Source organism: Phocoena sinus, chromosome 1 (assembly GCF_008692025.1).
Source record: "Phocoena sinus isolate mPhoSin1 chromosome 1, mPhoSin1.pri, whole genome shotgun sequence".
Taxonomy (NCBI): Eukaryota; Metazoa; Chordata; class Mammalia; order Artiodactyla; family Phocoenidae; genus Phocoena; species Phocoena sinus.
The window spans coordinates 37,091,349-37,115,452 of NC_045763.1; the positions used below are offsets into that span (position 1 = coordinate 37,091,349).

At 44.7% G+C, this 24,104-nt stretch overlaps 1 protein-coding gene across 1 annotated transcript in view; it reads right to left on the bottom strand.

Moving 5' to 3' along the window:
• Window positions 1-400: 400 nt before the first annotated feature.
• Window positions 401-24,104, bottom strand: part of EIF2B3 (eukaryotic translation initiation factor 2B subunit gamma) — a 155,158-nt gene continuing 131,454 nt past the window's right edge. Inside the window, 4 exon segments of the mRNA XM_032603805.1 lie at window positions 401-618; window positions 9,167-9,270; window positions 23,234-23,382; window positions 23,943-24,020. Of these exon segments, the coding sequence (XP_032459696.1) occupies window positions 566-618; window positions 9,167-9,270; window positions 23,234-23,382; window positions 23,943-24,020 (384 nt within the window). The 3' untranslated portion in view covers window positions 401-565.

Genomic DNA, 24,104 nt, shown 5'->3' on the forward strand with positions numbered 1-24,104 from the left:
TAGAAGGTGAGGCTGGCGGTGGCGTGGTGTCAGGGGCCAGGAATCTGTGTGGTAGGTATGGGAGCAGAGCAGTAAGTCCTGGACTGAGGTTCAGGGGCCAGGCTGCCCAAACTGACAGCTGTAGAGGGAACATCATATGCAGAGGTCGCAATGACAGCAGCTAGGCCTATGGGCCTAGAAAGCCTGATTAGGGTCAGGGACTGAAGTACCCTCAGGTCCTTTCAGGTGGGAGATGCTTTTAAGGACGACGCTGGGCCAGCCAGTCAGAAAGTAGCCCTCCTAGGAACTTCACCACTGGACAGCTGCTGCCCCTGCCTGATACCCTCGGTGTACAAGAGCTAGGCCACTGTTCCACACGCCAGCTCCAGATGGTTTCTACAACATGAACACACACTGTGTATCTCTGGAGCCCATTTGATGTGGAGCTTGGGACTACTCCCTGAGTCTCCAGCATGCCTTTGGGAGCCCTTCTTTTATTGGGAAATAAATACAGAGTCAAACAGGTGGGCCAGCCAACATCTGTAGTTCTGGGGGCCAAGAGGAAGGAGTCTGACTTGCTCAGAACTCAGATCTCCATGAGCTGGTCATTCCCCACGATCACCTCATTCACTCGTTTGGCTATAAAAGAAAAAGAAAGGATTGTTTAAGAAATGGCAGCAAAATATGTCATTTCAAACCCAATTACTTCTAATTCTGTGTTCATAAACATTCATGCCTCTCCTATGTGGCTCTACGCTTTAGAAGCTCTTGGGAATACAACTTGTCGAAAGGACTTTGGAAGAGACAGCATCTTCCCACACAGGAGGAGGGGACTGACTCTCTATACACCTGGCTTTCAGGAGACTTCACATAGGAGGGGGACTGGAACTGAGTCATAAAGAATGATAGAGTGTTTTTAGGCAGTATATCAAGGGGAAGGCATTCCAGGCTGTTAGAACAACGTGAGCAAAGACATAAAGATGTAAGAAAGAGGCATGTGAAAAACTGTGGTGTGGCCAGAGGATAGGGAATGGGGGAAAATAGTGAGAAGAAAAGAGACTAAATAGTTAAATGATGGAGATATTCAAAGGAGAAAGGGAGATGCCTCATATGTCACATGTAAATAATACCCCATACTCGACAGGGTTATTGTGAGGATTCAATGAGTTAAAGAATCATTGAGTGTTTGACAAATAGTGGTCAGTATTATTTTTATAAAGTCCAAACTCGTAAGGCCCTCTGTGACCTGACCTTTGCCTACCTCTCAGCTTTATCTTCCATCACTCTCCATTTGTACCTAGAAGCCATGTTATTTTACAGCTCTAGACCTTAGTACATGCTGTTCCCTCTGCCTAGAATGCTTTTCTTTCCCTCCCTACTCACCCTAAATGCCCTAATCAAGCACCTCCACTATGTGATGCCTTCCCTTCCAAACTGTCCATTTCCTGCTCTCTGAAAACACTCTACCTGATGTGTATCTCTATCTCTACTTCACTGTAAGAATCTTGAGGGCAGGGGCAGTGGATTTATGATCACACCCCAGTGTCTAGCACAGCTACTGGCACATGAAAGATTTCAGAGGTTTGGGGTAATGACAGGGATAGGGTATGGTTATCTAAGTGGAGAGCTAAAGTTGCAGGGGAGTGAAGGTTGGTGGAGAAGGTCAGGGAATGGTGAAGCTGAGGGGCTGGATGGTTCAGCGATGAATATGTTTAAGTTGTCCAAGATGTTTGGAAAAAGAGACGGGGGAAAGGGGAAGACTGTGAACCCTCAATATATTTAGGGGAGTGCCTTGGGAGCTTACCAACGATGGGGTGAAAGCTAAGAAGAGGGTTAGCTTTCAAGGAGTAAGAGCTATAGAAATGAGGCAGTGAACCAAGGGTCTGGAAGGGGTAGGGGAAACCAGGAGCATGCTGTCTGCTTGTTCCCTGGAGGTATGGAGCAGATGTAGGAGGAAGGAGCTCTTTCAGTGTTCTATTGGCTCAGACAGAAAAGGCTGACCACCTGGCTGAAAATGGATTCCTTCTGGGTTAGCTTGGCTTCTAAAGGTCCAACACCTTTCTTGCCACACATGGGGGCTTGAGAGTGACCCTGATAGGTGAGGCAGAAACTCTGACTTTCCTGAGGCTCTACTTCAGCCTCAGAAGGGTTTGGTGCAGCAAAATGAAGATCGTTAACGACAGGACCAAGTTTGACAGTAAAGAGATGTTTTGTTCTGCTCATACTGCCCACAGCCTGGAGCCTACTTCTGCTGTCAGTAGAAAGGGGGTTTCTGACTGAAGCTGTGGAGACTTTGAGATTTCAGACATGTCCTCTGTTCTATCCACCTTTCCAGTTTTGTTTCTTGCTATATCTCCCTTACACACTATATTCTAGATTTTCCAAATGATTTTCAATTCCCAACATATCAGATTGTTTTTTGCCGTCAGGTGCCTGTTTACATGGTTCTCCTTTGCTCGAGAGGTTCTTCCCTTTTGTATATTTGGTAAATAGCCAACAATTTTAAGATTTAGCCTAAATTCTCTCCTTTGAGATGGTGTTCCTGATCCTTGTGCCAGGAACTGACCAATTTCTCTCTTCTGTCCATAATTAACCCTGACAGTCTTCTACCATCATACCTGTGAAACTTTACTGCACTTATTTCTTTTTCTTTTTTTTTTTTTTTGCGGTACGCGGGCCTCTCACTGTTGTGGTCTCTCCCATTGCGAAGCACAGGCTCTGGACGCGCAGGCCCAGTGGCCATGGCTCACGGGCCCAGCTGCTCCGCGGCATGTGGGATCCTCCCGGACCGGGGCATGAACCCGCGTCCCCTGAAACGGCAGGCGGACTCTCAACCACTGCGCCACCAGGGAAGCCCCTGCACTTACTTCTTTACTCATCTGAGTCTCTATAATAGACTGTGAGCAGCTGGACAGCAAGAGGCAAATCTTACTCATCTTTACACTCCTAGCCTCCCAGAGCCTGGAAGATAGGCAGTAATTGTTTGTTGAAGGTGTGTGTGTTCTGGGGGTTATGTGAGGGTAGAGAAGTGGGAAAAGGAGCATGTATGGAGGAGAAGGCCTCCAATCCCCTTGTCAAAGAGAATATAACTGACACATCCGGTGCGTTACAGCAAAGGTCCTAGTGGGTCTAGAGCATCTTCGGGCCTATTTCTCTAATGTTCTCCAGTAGGAAGAGAAACCAAGGTCTAGGCCTTTCACAGAGTTTCTTGTTTCAGCATTGTATTTAACAGAGGCAATCTCATGTGAGAAGAAAAGGTGACAGTGCAGAATAGGAGAGCTCTGAGCCATAGAGATTTGAATTCTATTGGTCATTTGACTTTGAGCAAATTATTTCATGTCTTTGGACTTTAGTTTCCTCACGAAGTTGTGGGGATTCAATAAGATAATTGATGTAAAGAGGCTTGATAAGTATTAAACGGAAGTTACAGGACGTGGCTGGGTCTGGCCTGTGTACTCCTGCCCTAGGAGGTGTTCTTTTTATACTTTATAGCAATCTGCTTCCTTCAGTGAGAGGAATGGGAAGAAGGCCCAGACACTGCTCAGGCTGCTAAATTCCCTAGGGCTGGGGCTGGTCCTGGAGTGTGACTGTCAATCAGGCTCTACCTTGAGGTAAGACTGACCAGAAAAGAACAAAGGAAACGCTTCTCTGGCTAGCTTCCCAGGGCACCTCCAAAACCTCCTCTTTGCCCTTTATCCCTCTGTAGCCATCAGTTAGCCACATCATCTCATAACCAGACTCTGACATCTGCTCTTCCTTCACCCAGTCTCTTCCTAGTTTCCAGGGACACTGGAATGCTCTGAAGACAGTGCCAGTTTCATTAACACTTCTTGGTCCTCAGTGCTCCAGACCAGAGGGGTTAATGAGGGGTTAGGCTGAGGCAAACAACACCTTTTTCTGCTCTGCTAGGCTCCAAATTAATACCTGCACCATCACTGGGACTCAGGGGAGGAAGACTGTATCTGGCATTTTGGGGGAAGATGTATTTTTATGGAGATTCAGTAAGGTGGAGGAAACCTGAAGGGGAAAAACAATCAGTACTAGTTCCGTTTGGCCAGGGCTGGAAGGAGGCTCCAATAAACACACTGGAAAAGTTCTGGGCTGGAATCAGGTCGGGAAAGATCCTAAAGGGAAGAGTACAAGGGAGGAAAGTAAGTTGGGAAAAAAACCAGTGAGGTAGAAGGGAATGACAAGTCACATATGAAAAGCTGCACTGTTGGGAAGCTGGGGAGGACTCCTGCTAGCCAGGACTTGACCTATGTACCCATCAGGTCTACTTTCACAGCCAAAGGACTGGTCACTGCGGGACCAGGGAAGAGGTCCAAGTTCTCTCACTGACAGTAATAAAAGACTCAGATGAAATGTCCAATTAGTTTCCCAGGTTTTGACTTTGTTGGCTGTGGTTTTTCAGTTGGCTTGAGCAGGAGGTCAAACTTGGTTGCCAGGATTTTTGCCAGAGATAATCTCATTAACTGAGCATGCTGGGTGGGGTGAGTAAAGCCAGAATTGTTAGAAAATGCCTTGTTCTCCTGGTAGTGCTAAAAAAGGGCAGAGGGGCCTACGCTGGGTTACGATAGTCCCACTTTTGGTGTAGAAGACTGCTATGGATGTGGTGACTCTGTGGCATGCAAATGACTGGGATTTGGAGAGGGGACGGCATTGCTTCTGAGGATGAATGTTTTTTCCTGAAATCCCTCCATGGGAGGAAGACTGACTGGGGACTTTGCCATCTCCTGACTCTTTGCTAGTGAGGACCTGAGTTGATGTTTGTCTGGGTCATCCATAGTTAACAGGTCTTGATTGCTGCACTGATGGTTTGGAATTTGCATTCTCAATGTGGCTCAGCCTCAAAGAAAAGTGATAGTGGGGACTTCCCTGGTGGTCCAGTGGGTAAGACTCCACGCTCCCAATGCGGGGGGGCCTGGGTTTGATCCCTGGTCATGGAACTAGATCCCGCATGCATGCCACAACTAAGAGTTTGCATGCCGCAACTAAGAAGTCCGCATGCTGCAACTAAGAAGCTCACATGTGGCAACTATGAGCCTGCATGCTGCAACTAAAGATCCCGCATGCCGCAGGGAAGATCCCGTGTGCAGCAACTAAGACCCGGCACAGTCAAAATAAATAAGTAAATAAATATTAAAAAAAAAAAAGATAAGTGATAGTGGGAACAGGTGACTGGCCAGGAGTACCTGTGGCAGGAAGGCACTGACTACTGTGCTGGACGCATTGGTCTCTCTAGCATAGAGGACAGAGCAAGAAATGTTGGGGTTCTCCAGTTTAAAGTCCAGATGACTTCCCTGGCCATCTCTCCTTCAGGACCGTTAAGGAGAGGGCATGTAGTTAGAGCTAGAAAGCGCAGGAGACGCCGCAGCCTGTGACATCCTAGGGGTTTGGCTGGCACATCCCTATGCTCCCTGATGGGAGATGTGCCTCAATACTGGCATTCCGTTGACATTCATGCATTCTGCACACAGAATGAAGAGGGGTCCTTGCAAAGTAAAAGAAAGGAGCACCAATACTTTGCTGGAAGTGGGGAGAAGAACAAGCAGAAACTGTGAGCTTCCAGGTTCCAGCAAATAAGAAAGGAGGGACACCCTAGGGCAGTGGCAAATGGAGTTCACTCATTCAAATATGCCAGTAAAAACAACAAAAGGAAGCAGCTCCTGGCTCCAGGAGGCACTGAAAGAAGAAGAGCACTAGGGGATGTTTCTACTTTTTGCTGAGCAGGAGATAATTTACAAAGACAAAGAAGCAAGAAGGAGGTGGAAGAAACATGGTGTGGGGCCATAAACCCAAATAGGAGAGAACAAAGCAGGACAGAGAAATGCAATGAGGAGACAGGGGAGGGGATGGGATAAGAAAGCAGCCCCACAGACCAGCTGAGCGGCTGCTTTTGAAGCTCTGGGGATCTCTTCCAAGGCCTTCCATGGAATCAGAGAAAAGGCTGGTGTTCTGAATCCTATTTTTAAGAAACAACCAACAGGGGCTTCCCTGGTGGCGCAGTGGTTGCGAGTCCGCCTGCCGATGCAGGGGACACGGGTCCGTGCCCTGGTCCGGGAAGATCCCACATGCCGCGGAGCGGCTGGGCCCATGAGCCGTGGTTGCTGGGCCTGCGTGTCCGGAGCCTGTGCTCCGCAACAGGAGACGCCACAACAGTGAGAGGCCCGTGTACTGCAAAAAAAAAAAGAAACAACCAACAGGCCTCAGATGCTCAAAAAACAAGTTTCTCTGCAAGCCAAAGGTAGGCTTGGGTGAAGTGGTATGCTGAGCAGGGGAAAGAACTAAGACCTGATGTTCCTGAGGAGAGTAAGAGCCATAATATGGAGGCCAAACATATTTTTCCTATTGGTCCGAGAAAGATGGACTAAAGGGAGAAAAAGGGTATCAATGACTAAATTCTGCTGGGCAAGCCAGGAATGGCTTCTTCTTCTGGTCTTTTTGGAGGCTGTCGATAGTTCAGGCTGAAGACCCAGTTTTGTCATGTACTAGCTATGACCTTGGGTAAATTTCAACTTTTCAAAGTCTCAGTTTCCACTTCACCAAATGGGTCAATAATGAATCCCTACCTTAGATGGCTTTTATGAGAATCCAATAAGACAATGCACATGAGAACATTTTAAAGCTGTAAACAATAGCTGTAGGCCAGTGGCACTCTAGGAGGGCAGGGCCATCCATGCCTCCTGTGCTGGAGTTCAAGCTGGTGTCTCAGCCCTCTCACCTAAACTCATACTCTCAGCTGGCACGGGATCACAGCAGAAAGTACCAATAGCTGGGGCACTGCTGTTGACCAACACTCCTGTTCAAAGATTCTCTGGTGAGACGCTGGGTAGAGTCTGTCTCCTACTAACTGAACTAAAAATGCCAGCCTTCCCTGCAGCTAGGGCAGGGGTAGAGGATCTAGGCTAGACCTGTTAATGCAGCCACCACAAACCTTGGGCTGGGCCACCACACAAAAAAGTAGGAACCAGAGAGAATCCACCTGCTGGGCGGCTGGAGTAGCACTGCCAGCTGTGATAACCAGTGTTCAGCAAGGATGGCAGCAGTGTCCTCACCAGAATGATTTGGAGTGTAAATCTTGGCTGTAACCCATTTTCTAAGCTTGATTCTGCAACTATCTTAGAGCTGTGAGCTACCTACCTTTACAATGAATTCTTTATCAGCTTAAATCAGCCAGAGTTATTAGTTTATGATGCTTATAACAAAGAACCTTATTGGTAAACTAGTGACACCCAGGAAAGGCCTCTTAGAAATGACAATTCTCACATGTAGAAGAAGAAAGCACTTGAAATGTGAGAAGAAAGGCAATGAAGAGGAGAGTTGCATCTAGTCTCAAGTGAAGAAAAAGGTTGAAGGGTGGTTTCAGGCCAAGGCCACATCTCCCCAGTTCATTTATCGGTGTTGCATGTGGTTCTTTCATCAGCGTAAGTTTAGAAGAGAAGCCAGAAGAGATTTCATGATAACTGCAACTATCTCACAAATGCCTTTCTTGGAACCCGAACTCTCTGCCCTGAAATGCCCCCATATTCCCTTTATGGATCCAAAATTCATTCACTCATGTCTCCCCTTCCCACTATCTACGATAAACCAGGACCTGTTCTGAGAGCTAGGGATACATATTGAAATAAGTCAATCCTTGGCCTGAGGATCTCAGTCTAGTAGGGAAGGTAGATTCATAAATAATAGCCATAACTTGTGTATGTACTTTAATAAAGGTACTGACAAAGGAGCAGAGGAGGAAGGAATGCTCATTTTGACTGTGGGGAATCATGGGAAGAGTCAGGGAGAGAAAGGACTTGGGCAGAGTCATCAAGAATTCCAGAGAGAGAGGGGGCATGTGCAAAGGCATGGAGAAGCACAAGAGCATGGTGTGTATACGGAGCTCTAAGTCCCCTGGTATGCTCCAGAAGCTGTTTGTACTCCTCAAAACATTTAACTGTATTTAATTCTCACAACAATCCTCCAAGATAGGATTTTTTTTTTTTTTTTTTTTGCGGTATGCGGGCCTCTCACTGCTGCGGCCTCTCCCACCGCGGAGCACAGGCTCCGGACGTGCAGGCTCAGCGGCCATGGCTCACGGGCCCAGCTGCTCCGCGGCATGTGGGATCTTCCCGGACCGGGACATGAACCCGCGTCCCCCGCATCGGCAGGCGGACTCTCTCAACCACTGCGCCACCAGGGAAACCCCAAGATAGGTATTATTGTCTCAATTTTTCTAGTTTCAAAAATCTGAGGCCAAGAAATTAAAAATTTAACCTGGTGTACATCCAGTGAGTTGCACAGCTGAGATCTGAACCCGGGTCTGTTTCAGTCTAAAGCTCACAAGGGAAGCACACAACTTTAAAAAGGGAAGGAGAAAAAACTGAAGAAGTCCTCTACTTACTGGGAGAAGGAAAATGATGTGGCTTACACCAATTCAGAATTGGTGGGTTTAGTTCCTTCAGCAACTCCCTTATCCCATCCTATTTTAGGTTTAGGAATAATCTGAAAAGGAGTGAGCCATCCTTACTGATCGTGAGCTTTGTCTACTTTTTGGTTAAAAATACCCAGCCAAATTATGGACCATTCAAATTTGACCAGCCCAGCAGGGAAATCCTGATGTCTGCATGTCTCTCTAGCACTATACAGTCTTTCTACAGCTACAGTGCAGAGCTCGCTAACAGTAAAGCTCACAGCATCATCGCTAAGCAGTTGAGGATGGCTCTGAGAAAATGGCTTCTGAAGAAGCTGCTAACCTTCTTCCAGGCCAAGAATCTATGGGACTCTCTCTCTTAACTATCAGGTCAGATGAGGTACTCAAGGACTGCAGGAGGCCAGAGCTAGTTCCAGAGCCTTTGTTGGATCACTGGCCCTTCTCTCTTATGCCTAACAGCCACTGTAAAGTATTGGTGCCAATCTGGGTCATCAGATCTTTCTGTTATGTTTTCAAGTTTTTGGTAGTAAGGCTGCATAAATATATATGAGCTTATCTAACAAGATAAATTCTTAAAAATGGAACTGTAAAGTCAAAGTTAAAAAATTTGACAGTGATGTCAATCCCCTCCTAAGATAGCTTTATCAATTTATGTTCTCACCTGAAGTGTATGCATATGCTTGTTCCCCAATTCTCACCAGCACTGAGCATTATCTGTGTTACTGTGATATGTAAAAAATGGCACCTGTGATTGTAATTTGGTTTCTGGTTTACCTTTGGCTTCAATCCTCTGGCTGCTTCCAATTAGGCAGTTCTTGATGTCTGCTCCCTTCTCGATTACAGCATTGTTGCAGATGACGCTGCCCTGGATGTTGCTTCTGTAACACAGTAACCAAGTTAGGGAGTGTCCCTGGCTCTCATCACTATCCTTGTCACTATGGGTTGGGGGTTCTGGCTCCTCCATATGCTAGGACTAGCTGGCCAGTCCAGTTAATGGCTACAAGCTTATCATTAGAAGACAGAATGGCACAGCTGGGCCAGGAGAGGACTGGGCTTTAGAGAAGACCAGAGTTTGTATATGCTCATAATGATATTCCCCCAAAGCCTGAAAAGAGCAACCAGTCTGCCTTCAGTTCTTTAGGCACCCCAGACTGGGAGGTCTAAATTCCATCCAATCTCTCTTCCTTTGGTCTGGGGGTGGAAGCTGGCCCTGGTCCCTGGGCTGATCCATTGCTCCTGTCTCTCATCTGGGAATATATACCAAATTTCATTGGAGGCTCAGATCCCATGAATCTTCCCAGGAGATCAGCTATGGAAACAGTGGGTGCCCCACAGCTCTCATCATAGACCCTGGTTAATCAAAACCATACTCGTTTAGAAAAAAAAGGATGCTTTTTAAACCAACTCCATGCTACATAAAAGATTACTCATAAAAGCAACACTCTCAAGAGGAGCTCCACTGGCTCCTAGCATTTGAATGTGTTTAAAAAGCATCTTCTTGGCTTCTGAGGACTGGTGGGTGGGGGAAAGTCCTTTTGAAAATCTTCACTAGCATTTATTGCATATCTACCTCAGGCCAGGTACTGTGCTAAATATTCTATACACATTACAGGAGTGACCTACAAATCTAGCCATTTCATCAGTAAAATCATTTGGGACATTCCTAAATCATTCTGGAAGTACCATTTTTACCTCTGATGTAGTAAAAATAACAACATTTTACAGATGAGGTAACAGATTAAGAGAAGTTAAACCATTTACCTAAAACCACATAACTGCCAAGTAGCAATTTCAAAACTAAGTCTGCCGGACTCCAGAATTCATACATTTAATCATAATGCCATACAAAGAAATTAAGGGGGGACTTCCTTGGTGGTCCAGTGGTTAAGACTCCACACTCCCAATGCAGGGGGCCTGGGTTCAATTCCTGGTCAGGGAAACAGATCCCACATCATGCCGCAACTAAGAGTTTGCATGCCACAACTAAGGAGCCAGCAAGCCGCTACTAAGGAGTCCTGGCACAACCAAATAAATAAATAAGGTTAAAAAAAAAAAAAGAAAGAAATTAAGGGGAGAAAAGGCTAGAGGAAGCCTGGGACTGCCTAGTTTTTTTTTTTCTAATTTATTTTTGTCTGCGTTGGGTCTTCTTTGCACACACAGGCTTTCTCTAGTTGTGGCGAGCAGGGGCTACTCTTGGTTATGGGTGCACAGGCTTCTCATTGCGGTGGCTTCTCTCGTTGTGGAGCACGGGCTCTAGGCATGTGGGCTTCAGTAGTTGTGGCACGCGGGCTCAGAAGTTGTGGCTCGCGGGCTCTAGAGCACAGACTCAGTAGTTGTGGCACACAGGCTTAGTTGCTCCGCGGCATGTGGGATCTTCCCAGGCCAGGGCTTGAACCCGTGTTCCCTGCATTGGTAGGTGTATTATTAACCACTATGCCACCAGAGAAGCCCTGCCTAGTTGTTTTTTTGAGCCAAGATGGCTCTGTGGAAGGAGCTCTATCCTAACAAGGGAATATTTAATACCCTAAAGAGTCAGAAATAGGCAGCTGGAGGGGAGAAAGAGGTGAGTAGGAAGGATGTGAGTATCCATTTAAACAAAACAAAACACCAACTAAAAAAAAATCCTCAAGCAACCCAGGAGGCATGGGGGATGGAAAAGAGGCCATTCCAAGGACTAAAACTATCATGTACAGGCCATTAAAAAAACAGATTCTTCCTTGGGACTCCCCTGGTTGTCCAGTGGTAAAGAATCCACCTTCCAATGCAGGGGACGCGGGTTCAATCCCTGGTCGGGAAACTGAGATCCCACATGCTGTGGGGCAACTAAGCACGTGCACCACAGCTACTGAGACTGCATGCCTCAACTAGAGAGGCACGTGCCGCAAACTACAGAGCCCATGCGCTCTGGAGCCCACGCACCACAACTAGAGAGAGAAAACCCGCACGCCACAACTAGAGAGAAGCCCACACGCCACAACAAAAGATCCCATGTACTGCAACTAAAACCTGACACAGCCAAAAAATAAATAAAATAAAATAAATATCAAAAAGAAAAAGATTCTTCCCAAATGCCAAAACTTTAGTAAACTGCCAAAAAGGAATTTTAGCACTTTATGGCATTCCAGAGCCTTCTTTATCTCTATTCTTCTAGAAGGTTAAAGCTTGTCGGAAAGCAGCAAAAGGCCAAAGCCACAGCACCTCTGTGGTGTGGGCTAGAGATGGGTAGAAACAGTTTTAGGTTTTTTTTGGCTGCACCATGCGGCATGTGGGATCCCAGTTTCCCGACAAGGGATCGAACCCATGCCCCCTGCAGTGGAAGTGTGGAGTGAGTCTCAACCACTGGACCACCAGGGAAGTCCTAGTATTAGTTTGTTTTTTGGCTCAGACTCAGGATACACTCAGTGGGTGGGCATTAAGGGACCTTCCAGCACTTTCCAATTTGCCCTCTGCCTGAGGAAAAGCAGTCCAGTCAGCGGTTAGGGTGACTCCTGCTCCTAGGGGAAAATTCACCCCAAGAGAAGAGTAAGGAAGTATAGAAAGCCTCAGACACAGAGGCTTCTGAGACTTAGCAGGCTTACAACTGGCTACTAGTTTGTCACTGAAAAAGTCTCATTTCTGTTTTCAAAGTGGGAGAAAGGGGATGCTTCCTACTTAGTCGTTTAAGAGTAGTAGCATGCTCTGGAGTTAGGCTAGGGGTAAACATAGTCAGCAAACAAGAAACCGTCAACAGGAACTCCAGCAGCCATAATTAGAGAGTACTAAATGGCTATTTTGGAATCTGGGACACAAGTGGGAACCATTTCTGGAAGGAAGAATCTGGAATGACTGAGGTCAGATTTCTATAGCAATGGATAGCCTGGGTTCTCCTTATGTTTAACAGGTCTGATTAAGGTCTCAGGAACCCCCATATTGCTTTATTGCTTGTCTCATCCAGTTTGTGTGTTAACTCCCTCTGAGACAAATAAACCACCACTAGAGAGTCTGCAGACGTGATAGGGAAAAAGTGGTTGATTGATGGGAAACTGGGGGCTCTTCTGAAGTTCTTGTTCAGTGGATCTGTGAAAGGCTTTGAGACGACAAAATGCTTAGTGAGTGTGAAATCTTTTCTACCACTTGTTTCTTCAATTGTTTCCCATGATCATTGTTGCAGTCACAAGTCACCTAGCAAGGCTGAGGTACTTTGGAAAAATTTTAAGCCAATTTAGCTTTCCTCTTGTCCAGAAAGAACTCCAACGTTAAGGATTTTACAGGTAGTATGTGTGTTTGCTCAGGCTGGAGGGGAAGGACAGACACTACCATATCAAACAAGCCCCCCTCCAGGTCGCCAATCCACAGTAAAGACTTTGCCTTTTCTCCTCAGTGCTTAAAGCAGGAGGGGAGGTGACTTCCTATACAGCTCATGAAAAGACCTGGCCCCAGTGCCAGAACTACAGTTTCTGAATCCTACTTTTAACTCTCAGCTTGGTACTAAGGACTCTGCTGTGCCGATGCCTGGCTGTGTTCTCTAACAAGCTGCTCAGAGATGGCTAAGATTAATGGGCTTTTGGTCCTCATTTCTTGGTGGTGTCAAATTTTAAGCAAAGCTGCAAGCCTTGAGAAATTACCCCAAGAACCCTAATGCTTCAGTGGAGAGGAGGCCATGAGAAAAACAGAGGCCTATTGTAAGATCACTGCCAAGATACCATAACATATGACAGGAAGAAGAAGCCCTCACCTGGGAAGCAGGAGTGCCTCCAAATTCTCATTCCTCCTCTGGCTTTAGTTAGGACTTTCTTCAGTTTATTCCAGGAGAGAAGGGAACTCACATAAATCTAATGTCTAATACAGCTCAGTCACTACACAAAGCACTTTATTATGTAACCTAATCCTTTCAGCAAACCTGCAGGAATGGTGGTATTTATTCTAATCTTTACAGATAAAAGTGGGGCTCACAGAAGTTAAGCAATGTGCCCAAGCCTACACAGTGGTAAGTGACTCTCCACGGTGCCACGGGCTTCTGCCTCAGCTGCTGACTGGCAGTGTTTGGTAAAGAGCCATGAAACTTCTTAGTTAACTCTGAGGACAAGCAGGTTCTTCTCTGGGGATTAGCTGGCACGCTTTCTAAACTTACTCATAACCTTGGGGAGAAAAGAGCAAGGAACTGGAGATACACGTAGCCTTTTTAGGCATGTGACTAAAGGTCTCCCTCAGCCCAAAGATTATGGCTGAGTTGCCCGTATCTCTCCAGATGCCAGAGGCTCCTAATCTTGGCCCAAGAGGCCCTGGTCCAGGTGTTCCTCTAGATGAAGAACATGTATTATTTTTAATGAGATATTTCAGGCATGCGCAAAAGTCCAGAGAATATACAGAACACCTGTGTACCCACCAAAAAACAATACAAAAATAAAGTATTTTTCTTTATTTCACGTTTCCCTCCTTCTCCTCCCAGAGGTAACTACTATTTGACTCTGGTATTTATTGTTCTTAAGCATTTTTACTACATATATTAGTAGACAATATGTAGTATTCTTTTGCAAAGTTTAAAAATTTTATATAAATGCTATCATTCTCTATGTATCCTTCTGCAACTTGCTTTTTTCCCCTTCAACATCATATTTGTGAGATTTATCCAGGTTAATTCATGTAATGAGATATAATACTTGAACAAACATCTCACTTTCTTCCTGTCTCTGGTCACTCTTGCTCTTGGGTCCTCTAGATTAAAATGTACTGGCTCCAGTGAGCAGTACTGGAGCTCATTTCTTCCTTTTAGTTCTATGTGCCTCCCTTTACTATATAAAGGTTTAGTAGTGAAAAATGTCTTCCTCCTCAGAAATCTAATTATATTCCCTAAGCAGAGGCTAAGAAAAAGGGCTCAGGGGGAATAAAAGTAAAGATGTAACAATATTATTTTTTTTAATTTATTATTATTATTTTTGGCCGTGCTGCGCGTGGCTTGTGGGATCTTAGTTACCCAACCAGGGACTGAACCCAGGCCCACGGCAGTGGAAGTGTGGAGTCTTAACCACTGGACAGCCAGGGAATTCCCAAGATGTAACAATCTTAAAAGAAATAAGTTATAGTAGTCTAAGAAGATGGGCTTAGTGCAAATGGTTACAAGTAGGGAATGAATCAAAAGTCCGAAGGAGTCCCTTAAGTCCAGGGGATCTTGCCAAAGTTTTATAATTTGGTTTTTTTAAAAGTATGACTGGGGCTTCCCTGGTGGCGCAGTGGTTGAGAGTCCACCTGCTGATGCAGGGGACACGGATTCGTGCCCCGGTCCGGGAGGATCCCACATCCCGTGGAGCGGCTGGGCCCGTGAGCCATGGCCGCTGAGCCTGCACGTCCAGAGCCTGTACTCCTCGACGGGAGAGGCCACAACAGTGAGAGGCCCGCGTACCGCAAAAACAAAACAAAACGAAACAAAAGTGTGACTGAAGAAACATGGACAGAATTCTTTGAACAGTTATGATCTTTTTTCAACTCTAACTGCCACAGACTTAATTTTATGTTTAAGGGAGTTCACTTTTATACTCAGCCTACCCATTTGTCAGTATTTTGTTTCATTACTTATTGGCTATATTATGTCTTTGAGTAGAGTTTTCCAGAGGGTTCATTGGTGACAAATCTCCTGAGCCTTGGAGTATTTCTGATGATTTTATATTTCAACCATATAGGATTCTTAGGTCACAACTGTTTTACTTCCAAATTTTCTAAATGTTGTTTCACTGTCTTCTGGCCTTAAATGTTGTCACAGAAAAGTATGAGGCCAGCCTGTTTTTCTCCCTTCTATGTGCCTTGATGTTTTTTTCCTTCAGTTCTATGTGCCTTGAGATTTTGCAAAAGTGGTGTTTGCCATTTCTGCTTTAGATCGTCCATGCCCCTGTTCCTTATGCTGGTCAAATCTTGGTGCTCTTTTTGGATCTGACCTAAATTTCATTGTGTCTGGCAGATATTCTTTAGTCTGTGTATGGGTACATGGCAGTTATCTAGTTTTATTACAGATGAAGCTTCCTCTTCTGGTTTTGTTTGTTTTCATTTTGGTGAGTTTGAAGGAGTAAAGCACTTACTTCATGACTTTTTCTAGAAGTTGACAGGGCTCTTTTGACAGATAGTCAGTTACAGTAGGAGGGCTTAAATTAGGGATCTCTATTTTTCATTCAGTAAATACTTACAAGGTATCTAGTATATAAAAAGTACAGTATTGGGGGGACTTCCCTGGTGGTCCAGTGGTAAAGAATCCGCCTTCCAATGCAGGGGACACAGGTTCGATCCCTGGTCGGGGAACTAAGATCCCACATGTCGTGGGGCAACTAGGCCTGCATGCTGCAACTACTGAGTTCACATGCCTCAATGAGAGAGCCCACGTGCCGCAAACTACAGAGCCCACATGCCCTGAAGCCCACACGCCACAATTAGAGCGAGAAAACCTGCACGCCACAACTAGAGAGGCCTGCACGCCACCGCAACTAGAAAGAGGCCCGCGCGTTGAGGCAATGACAGATCCTGTGTGCTGCAACTAAGACCCGATGCAGCCGAAAAAAAAAAATACAGTACTGGGAGTTAAGGGATACAAAGACATATGAGGAGTATTTCTGTATTCAAGGAATTTACAGCCTAGTTGAGGAAAAAAGAAAGATGCAGTGTCACATGAGCATAAGTAAAGTGATGGGCGCACAGGGAACAGAGAGGTGGGAGAGATAATTTCTGGCTAGGAAAATTCAAGAAAACTGCATGAAGCGGTTAGAATACATGTGGGACCTTGGAAGATGGGTAGGATTTCTACAGGTAAAGATCTCTAAAGAGAGGCAATTCAGGCACAGTGAATGTCAGGGATAAAGGGGAGTGGTAAAGTAAGGGGCTCAGTGGGTAGGGCAGTGAGTTGAGTGTTGATAAAGAGGACACTCAGGGTAACAATGAGAAGCAGCAATACTGTATCTTGTTTGGCTTTGAGGGCTGCACTTGCTGCCTGCAGAAAGCATGGAAAATCCAGGTGAAATCCTGGTTCCCCAGCCTGCCTGCATGTGAAGGTGCTACCCTAGACTGCTGCTTGGGTCATTCACCTTGGACTAGGAGGAAATGCAGGAGATGTTAATCAGGACCAGAGGACCAAAGATGCAGAACACAGGATTGACACTGAAGCCTCGACAATGAAGTTTTCACTTCACTTTTGATTGCTGAACATCAGCTGTCATATAAATTGGAAATGGTAGAAAATCAGAAAGACAGGCAGGAGGCTTCTCTGCATAGTCTTGCCTACACCTTCCCCAAGGTGGTCTTATTAGTATCCTTTAAGCCCTGAGGACCTTGGGCAGGTGTCCAAGCCACTATCCAGAAAGTCTTAGCAGCTCACCAATGCTGGCAGAAACAAGCAGACTAAGAATATGAGAAACTCCTTTCTAGACAAATTCATGCTCCTACTGTGCCATTTAGTCCAGATGTAACAGCATGAGGATAATCAAGTCTCACATGACTGCAATTTAATCACCTTTCCTAAATTTACTATAAGTAATTAAAACTAAATGACCCGGGGCTTCCCTGGTGGTGCAGTGGTTAAGAATCTGCCTGCCAATGCAGGAGACACGGGTTCAAGCCCTGGTCCGGGAAGATCCCACATGCTGCGGAGCAACTAAGCCCGCAAGCCACAACTGCTGAGCCTGTGTACCACAACTACTGAAGCCCACACACCTAGAGTCCGTGCTCCCAACAAGAGAAGCCACCACAACGAGAAGCCTGCGCACCACAATGAAGAGTAGCCCCCGCTCTTCGCAACCAAAGCCCACGTGCAGCAATGAAGACCCAACGCAGCCAAAAATAAAATTAAAAAAAAAAATAAAAAACAAAACAAAACTAAACTAAATGACCCAAAAATAATGGGAAAAATTTCATATGGGATGCAAGATGTCTCACCTTATCACCAGAAGCTAACTTGCAGGGTTGGGTAGTCTCTAATGGCCTTCCTAGTCATTAGTCCCATGTGGGCTGCCTATAGCTTCACCTAAACTTTTTTAGTTGGAAAAATAGTAGCAGCCACCATCTAAATCTCTACTGTTTCCCCAGCTAGAAATCTTATTAGGCTATTCAAGATTATACCTCCCCCCAAACAGCAACTGACTCTGGGATATTATGCTAGGTCTTTCTATGAACTTCTTTCATAGAAATAAGCTGGAGTTCCTTACAGAGCCTTAGTTTCCTTACCAAGTCTGTTCATGTCAATTCAGAACACTAACAGTGGGCTTTAGAGAGCCGCTCCTTTGTCTGCCCACCCACAGGAGGGGAGGGAGAGGTTACCAATTAGAGCAAACAAGGAAGTTATGGCACTGTCTCCCTTGGAAGGTCTGAGGCAAGAGGAGACAGAGTGGAAGTTACAAAGCCTCATGAGCTACTCTAGAAGCAGGTGATCAAATGGATAAAGGCAAGTGTAGTTCTGGTTTTTAAGAGAATGGTGACATCTCTCAGTCTTATGTAGGAATCTGGAATGGGATATGGAGTAGCACAGGAACAATAAGAAAAAAGTCTGGATTGCCAAGATTTATTCATTGTAGAAATGCAGAAATTGAGCTGGATGATTTCTAAGGCCCCATCTCATTCTAACATTCCAGGACCCAGTGTTGGAGCTAGATCATGAGAAACATGAGAAACTCTGAAGTTGAAACTTTATTCTAAAACTAAATCAAGAAGAAATAGATAACTCAGACCAATCACTAGAAATGAAATAGAATCTGTAATAAAAAAAAGCTCCCTACAAACAAAAGTCCAGGACCAGATGGCTTCACTGGGGAATTCTACCAAATGTACAAAGTAGAACTTAAACTGATCCTTCTCAACTTCTTCCAAAAGACTGAAACTTTATTCTAAAGGTAATGGGGATTCTTCAAAAGTTTTTGAATAGAACATGGATATGATCAGAGATATTCTTTAGGACGACAACACTGGCAACATGTCATCTCTGTGAGATGAGATAAAGTAATGAAGAAGAAGATGATAATGATAACAGCTAACATTCTTTGTGCCAAGCACTGTTCTCAGTGCTTTATGTCTATTAACTCACTTAGTATTCCCAATAAACCTATGAGGCAACCCAGTTTTTATCCCATTTTATAATAAGAAAATCAGGGTCAAAGAGGTAAAGCCAATCCCCTAAGCGACTAGTAAGTGACAGACCCAGGATTCCGTCTGGCTGTCTGACCCCAAAGCTCATGCTCTCATCCATAGGACCAATGCTGGAAGGGTGGATTTGGAAGAGAAAGAAAAATGGAGACAGGAAAATAAGTTAGAGAACACAGTGATTCAGGAAGAGGTCTCTGGGTCTGACCTCTTTTCCGAACCTCTACTCACAAACTGGCTACCAGCTACCTCCACACACCTGGATGTCCTACAGGTACTTCCAATCCCATGTGCCCCGCACAAGCCTTATCTCCTCACAAATCTGCTCCTCCCTCTCCCTTCCTCATCTCAGTGAGTACACCATCATCTACCCTGTTTTCCCAACTAGAAACCTGGGCTTCACTGACCAACTGTCCTCTCCCTTGCCCCTTACATTCCTTCCTTGCTCGTTCCTTGTCAGTCACCTTAGATTCCTTTACTTATGTCTACAATTACTGATGTTCTCCAAGGTTTTGTCTTGGTTTCTTTTCTTTCAGTGCCACACACTGTTCCTGGGTGGTCTCAGCTGTATCCACGGATTCAGTTACCACCTCCATGCCCACCGCCCCCAATCTGTACTTCAAGCACAGGCTCCTTTCCCGAACTCCAGTCCTATACAGCAAGTGCTGCACGTGCCACGAGCTCAACTTGTCACAGATGGAATGTGTCATTTCTCTGCTTCCCACCCTGCAAATGCTCCTTCTCCACTGATTTCTATCTTAGAGACTGGCACACCAGAAACCTTATTGCTCCAGCAAGAAATCGAAGAATTTTCCTTAGTTTCTCTCTCTTTCACCTCACATATCCAGGCAGTCATCATGCTTTATAGTTTTTACCACCCTGTTACTTCTCTCCATCTCCACTGCTATTGCGTTAGTTAAGGACCTCTTCCATTTTACCAGGATTATTTCAGTCGTCTTCCTGCCTCCATATTTACCCTCTACAGATCATCCTTCTCACCACAGCCAAAATGATCTTCATAAAATGGGAATTTAATCATGTTATTCCTTTTCTTTAAACTCTTAAATTACCACCACCCATTAAACTCCTTAGAGGATAGTCCATGATTTGGCTTTTGTCCATTTATATGGCCTTGTCTCCTGTCATATCCATTTCTTTCTGAATTCTATATTGTGGTCATTATGAATCATTTACCATTCTTTCACATAACAAATATTTATTGAGTTCCCGTAGGCCTTCAGGATATAACAGTGAAACGGAAAGATAAGGTACTTGCCATTCTCAAACTAACATCTTGTGATAGACAGGTGAACAAGATAAGGCCAGACAGTGATAATGTTATAATGAAGAAAATAAGATGTAACAGGGAGTGCTGGGACAGGTTACTTCTGAGAGGATAGTCAGCAGAGCCTCTTTTTAAGTGGTGAAATCTGAGCTAACAACAAAATGAGGAGCCGTTTCTGAAATAAGATATGCTCTCTCACACTTTATATTCTTGATGTATCTAGAACACTCCTTTCTCCAGCCTGGGGGGGCTCTACTCATTTTTCAAGATTCAGTTCAAGAGTCATTTCATTAATTAAGTCTTCTCTGACCCTTTCCTCTTCCGTGACCATACAGATTTCTATCACAGCACTTGTAACTTCTTGTTGCATATAGCTTATGAGTTCCTTGAGGGAAGAGATTGAGCCTTATGTAGTTTTCTGTCTTCAGTTGCCTACTACATTCTTCAGCATAAAGTGAGTCCTGAAGTGTTTGATGAAAGGGTGGAATCACTTGAGACAGGTTTCTATTATCAGTGCTGTGCTGGAGCCAGCTCGTCCTGCTTGGGAGAGCTGACTGGTAGCGTCTCTTCCCAACTCAGTGTTCACTGATATCACTATAGGGGAAACTTTGTATCATGGGAATTGGCAAATGCTACAAATCAGGCCACTTATTTTTTCCTTTGGAGAACTGGTTGTTAACAATTTATCAGCACACCACTGGTAGCAGTGTACCAGAAAAATTTCTAGCTTTTTTTTTTTTTTTTGCAATTAAAGTTATACATGCATGAAGTTTAAAGCAAATTGTTCTGGCGGTTTTATTATGAATAATAGTAGTCCCCTGTTCCCTCAACTCATTTCCTTCTTCCCAGAGACAACTCTTTGACTTCTTTTTGCTGAGTATTTCAGTATTTGCTTCCATGTCTATAGATAATAACATGCTTATATTACATCTTAATTTTTCAGTTTTAAGCATTGTCAATAGACTTCCCACAATGGAAGATGAGGATTTAGCTTTCCTTTCTCCCCACCACTGCTCCCTTTTTCCCTTCCTACCCTTCATCCTTTCAATATAGCTATAGCATAATTTTGGTCAATGTTCAGTGTTTATTATGACTATGTTAATTCTATTTCATAGTTGAGCCACATAGCAAACTCTGATGCCTTCTCCTGTTTTGTACAACTTTTTTAAAAACAGTGTTAATAACTGTTTTGTTTTTGTTAGTGTTCTATGTTATTACTAATTCAAACCTAACTTTCAGCCAGTTGTCTAAATTTTTCAAGATGTTTATATATATCTGGCATTTTTTCAGTTTCATCTTCCTAAATAAGTGTTTCCTGGATTCCACTCTGGACTAACTGCTCCCTTTATGCTTCATGCATAGCAGTCACCCTTGGATCTGCCTTCACCGTCACCCCATGGATTCTTTTTGCCTTATTCTGAGTTGGATCTCTTGTTTCTCATCTATCTCCTTTTGGTTTACTTTTCATTTTGGTGGGACACACCTTTTCATGTCTGAAAATGTCTTTATTCTACTGTCACACTTCATTAACACTTACCTTGAGTACGGAATTCTAGGGTGAAATTAATTTTCCTTCAGAATTTTGAAGGCATTGTTCTATTATCTTCTAGTTTTCATTGTTTCTACTGGTAAGTCCAAAGCCATTCCGGTTCCTGATTAGTTGTATATGACCTATTATTTTCTCTTTGTAAGTTGGTAGCATGCTTTGTCTCTGACGTTCTGAAGTTTCACAATGGTGTGGGTTTACTTTTACCATTGGGCTGGACCCTTAGTAGGCCCTTCCATTCTGTAAATTCGTATCTTTCAGTTCTGGGACATTTTCTTTTTTTTTTTAATTTTACTTATTATTTTTGGCTGCACTGGGTCTTCATTGCTGCGTGTGGGCTTTCTCTAGTCGCGGCGGGTGGGGGCTACTCTTTGTTGCAGTGCGTGGGCTTCTCATTGCGGTGGCTTCTCTAGTTGTGGACCACGGGCTCTAGGTGCACGGGCTTCAGCAGTTGTGGCATGTGGGTTCAGTAGTTGTGGCTCACAGGTTCTAGAATGCAGGTTCAGTAGTTGTGGTGCACAGGCTTAGCTGCTCCATGGCATGTGGGATCTTCCCGGACCAGGGCTCGAACCTGGGTCCCCTGCGTTGGCAGGCAGATTTTTTTTTTTTTTTTTGGCAGGCAGATTCTTAACCACTGCGCCACAGGGAAGCCCTGGGATATTTCCTTATATTACTTCTTAAACAATTTCCTTCTCTGATTTCTCAGCTCTCTTTTTATGGAACTCGTATTCAGATGTTAGACATCCTGGACTAGTCCTCTAATTTTCTATCATTTCTCTTCTATGTTCCATCTCTTTATTTTTTGTTCTACTTTTTGTGAAATTTCAAATTTACCTTCCAATTCTTTTATTGAAGTTCTCCTTTTTGTTATCATATATATATATATATATATATATATATTTTTTTTTTTTTTTTTTTTTTTTTTTTTTTTTGCGGTATGTGGGCCTCTCACTGTTGTGGCCTCTCCCGTTGTGGAGCACAGGCTCCGGACATGCAGGCTCAGTGGCCATGGCTCACGGGCCCAGCCGCTCCGCAGCATGTGGGATCCTCCCGGACCGGGGCACGAACCCGTGTCCCCTGCATCGGCAGGCGGACTCTCAACCACTGCGCCACCAGGGAAGTCCCCTAGCCTAGTGGTTTTTAAAATTTGTTTTATAGATCAGTTTTCACATTCTATAGGAAAGATAAGTGCCCCTTCCCCACTGTATTCCAAACAACTGTGCTTTTACCAGTTTTAAATAATGAGTTTCTGCTTAAGATTTATCTTAAGAAAGTTTCCTTTCTAAAAAGTCTGAAAACCATTGGTAATATCTTTCCTCTCTTCCACCACTAATGTTTGCATTTTATACAAGGAAAAAACCTGAGGTCCATACAGAGGAAGAATTTTATTAAGCATCATTCAAGTCTTACTCCAAGTTCAGGCTGTTCATAAACTAAGATTTTAGGGCATTCTAAAGCGTCTTAAAATGGGGAAAGATTCTCTATAACTTGTAACAGAGAAGCTCTCCCTCAAAAATGGAAAGTGTCTTATATGTCCATTCCTCCTAGGCCTCTGCTTTCTTCAGGGCTGCTGTGGGATACTGAGATAGGGGAAGGTGACCCTTGGACAGTGGCACAGTGTCATTCCAGTCCTGCCAGTGGCTCACTACTGTGGCCATCCCATCAAGTAGAATATCAAAGCAAGAGAAGGCAGCTTCTCCCAGGACTACAATTGTCATAAGTATGAGAAGACTGATGGAAATGCTTTCAGAGACCACATTAAATAGTATGGAGCCAAAACCAAGGCCTAGGCACTATTCCTTCTTTCATCCTTTCCCCTTTCTTCCTCTCCCCAAGCTGACCCCTTTCCTAGGCTGGACTGGCCTCCAAAGCCTCCCAGAGATACCAGGGGCCTTGCCTCAAGTGGGTACAGGGGGCAACATACCCTTCCTCCACGGTAACTGAGTTCATGAGAAGGCAACTGGTGACAGTCACTCTATCTCTTATGACACAGGATGAACCAATGACTGAGTGCTTAATGGATGACTTCTCTCCAACCTGTGTATCTGGCCCAATGAGGCTGTCAACTCCAACCTGCAAAAGGCAAATATAAATATAAAAACTTGTCCACCCATCTCAACCAACTGCAAACCAACCCTCCAGATCCCTTGAGCTGGGTCTAATGGGATCTTTCCCAAAGACACTTTAGCAAGAGGGATCATCATCAGTGTTTCTCAGGGCCACAAGGTCATATAGTATCTCTGAGACCAACTCAAACTTACACACTCATGCACTTGTGTATATAGACGTGCTCTCCTGAAGACAGTGCTCAAATCAGGGTAAGAAGAGGGATAGAGATGGAAAGCTCCTGTGTCTGAGTCCAAAGACTATATAACGGACCTTCCTTAGAGGGTCTGTGTGGCTGGGCTCAGCACCTGTCCAGGCAATCTTCCTGAGTGCCTGGGCTGGAAGGTAAGATTTTATAACCAGAACTCAGTTTGGGATTTCCCTGGGGCCAATGAGGTTCAGGGATTGACCTGAGGAGAAGCTGGGAGAAGCTGGTATGGGGAGAAGCCCCAAACTAGCTTCTCAAGAACAAGCCTCAGTATACCCAGACACTGTCCCATAACTGCCCTGTCCAAGCTAGCACTTACCAGGTGTTTGCTGACAATCTGGGCTGATGAATGGACCAGTGATTCTTCCGGACAGATAACAGGTAGCAATTTGGACACCTTGAGGAAAGAGGTTTGGTCACTAAAGACAGACCAGAAAACACCTGAAAGCACCTTAAGTAGAGCCCTGTGTCCAAAAGAGAT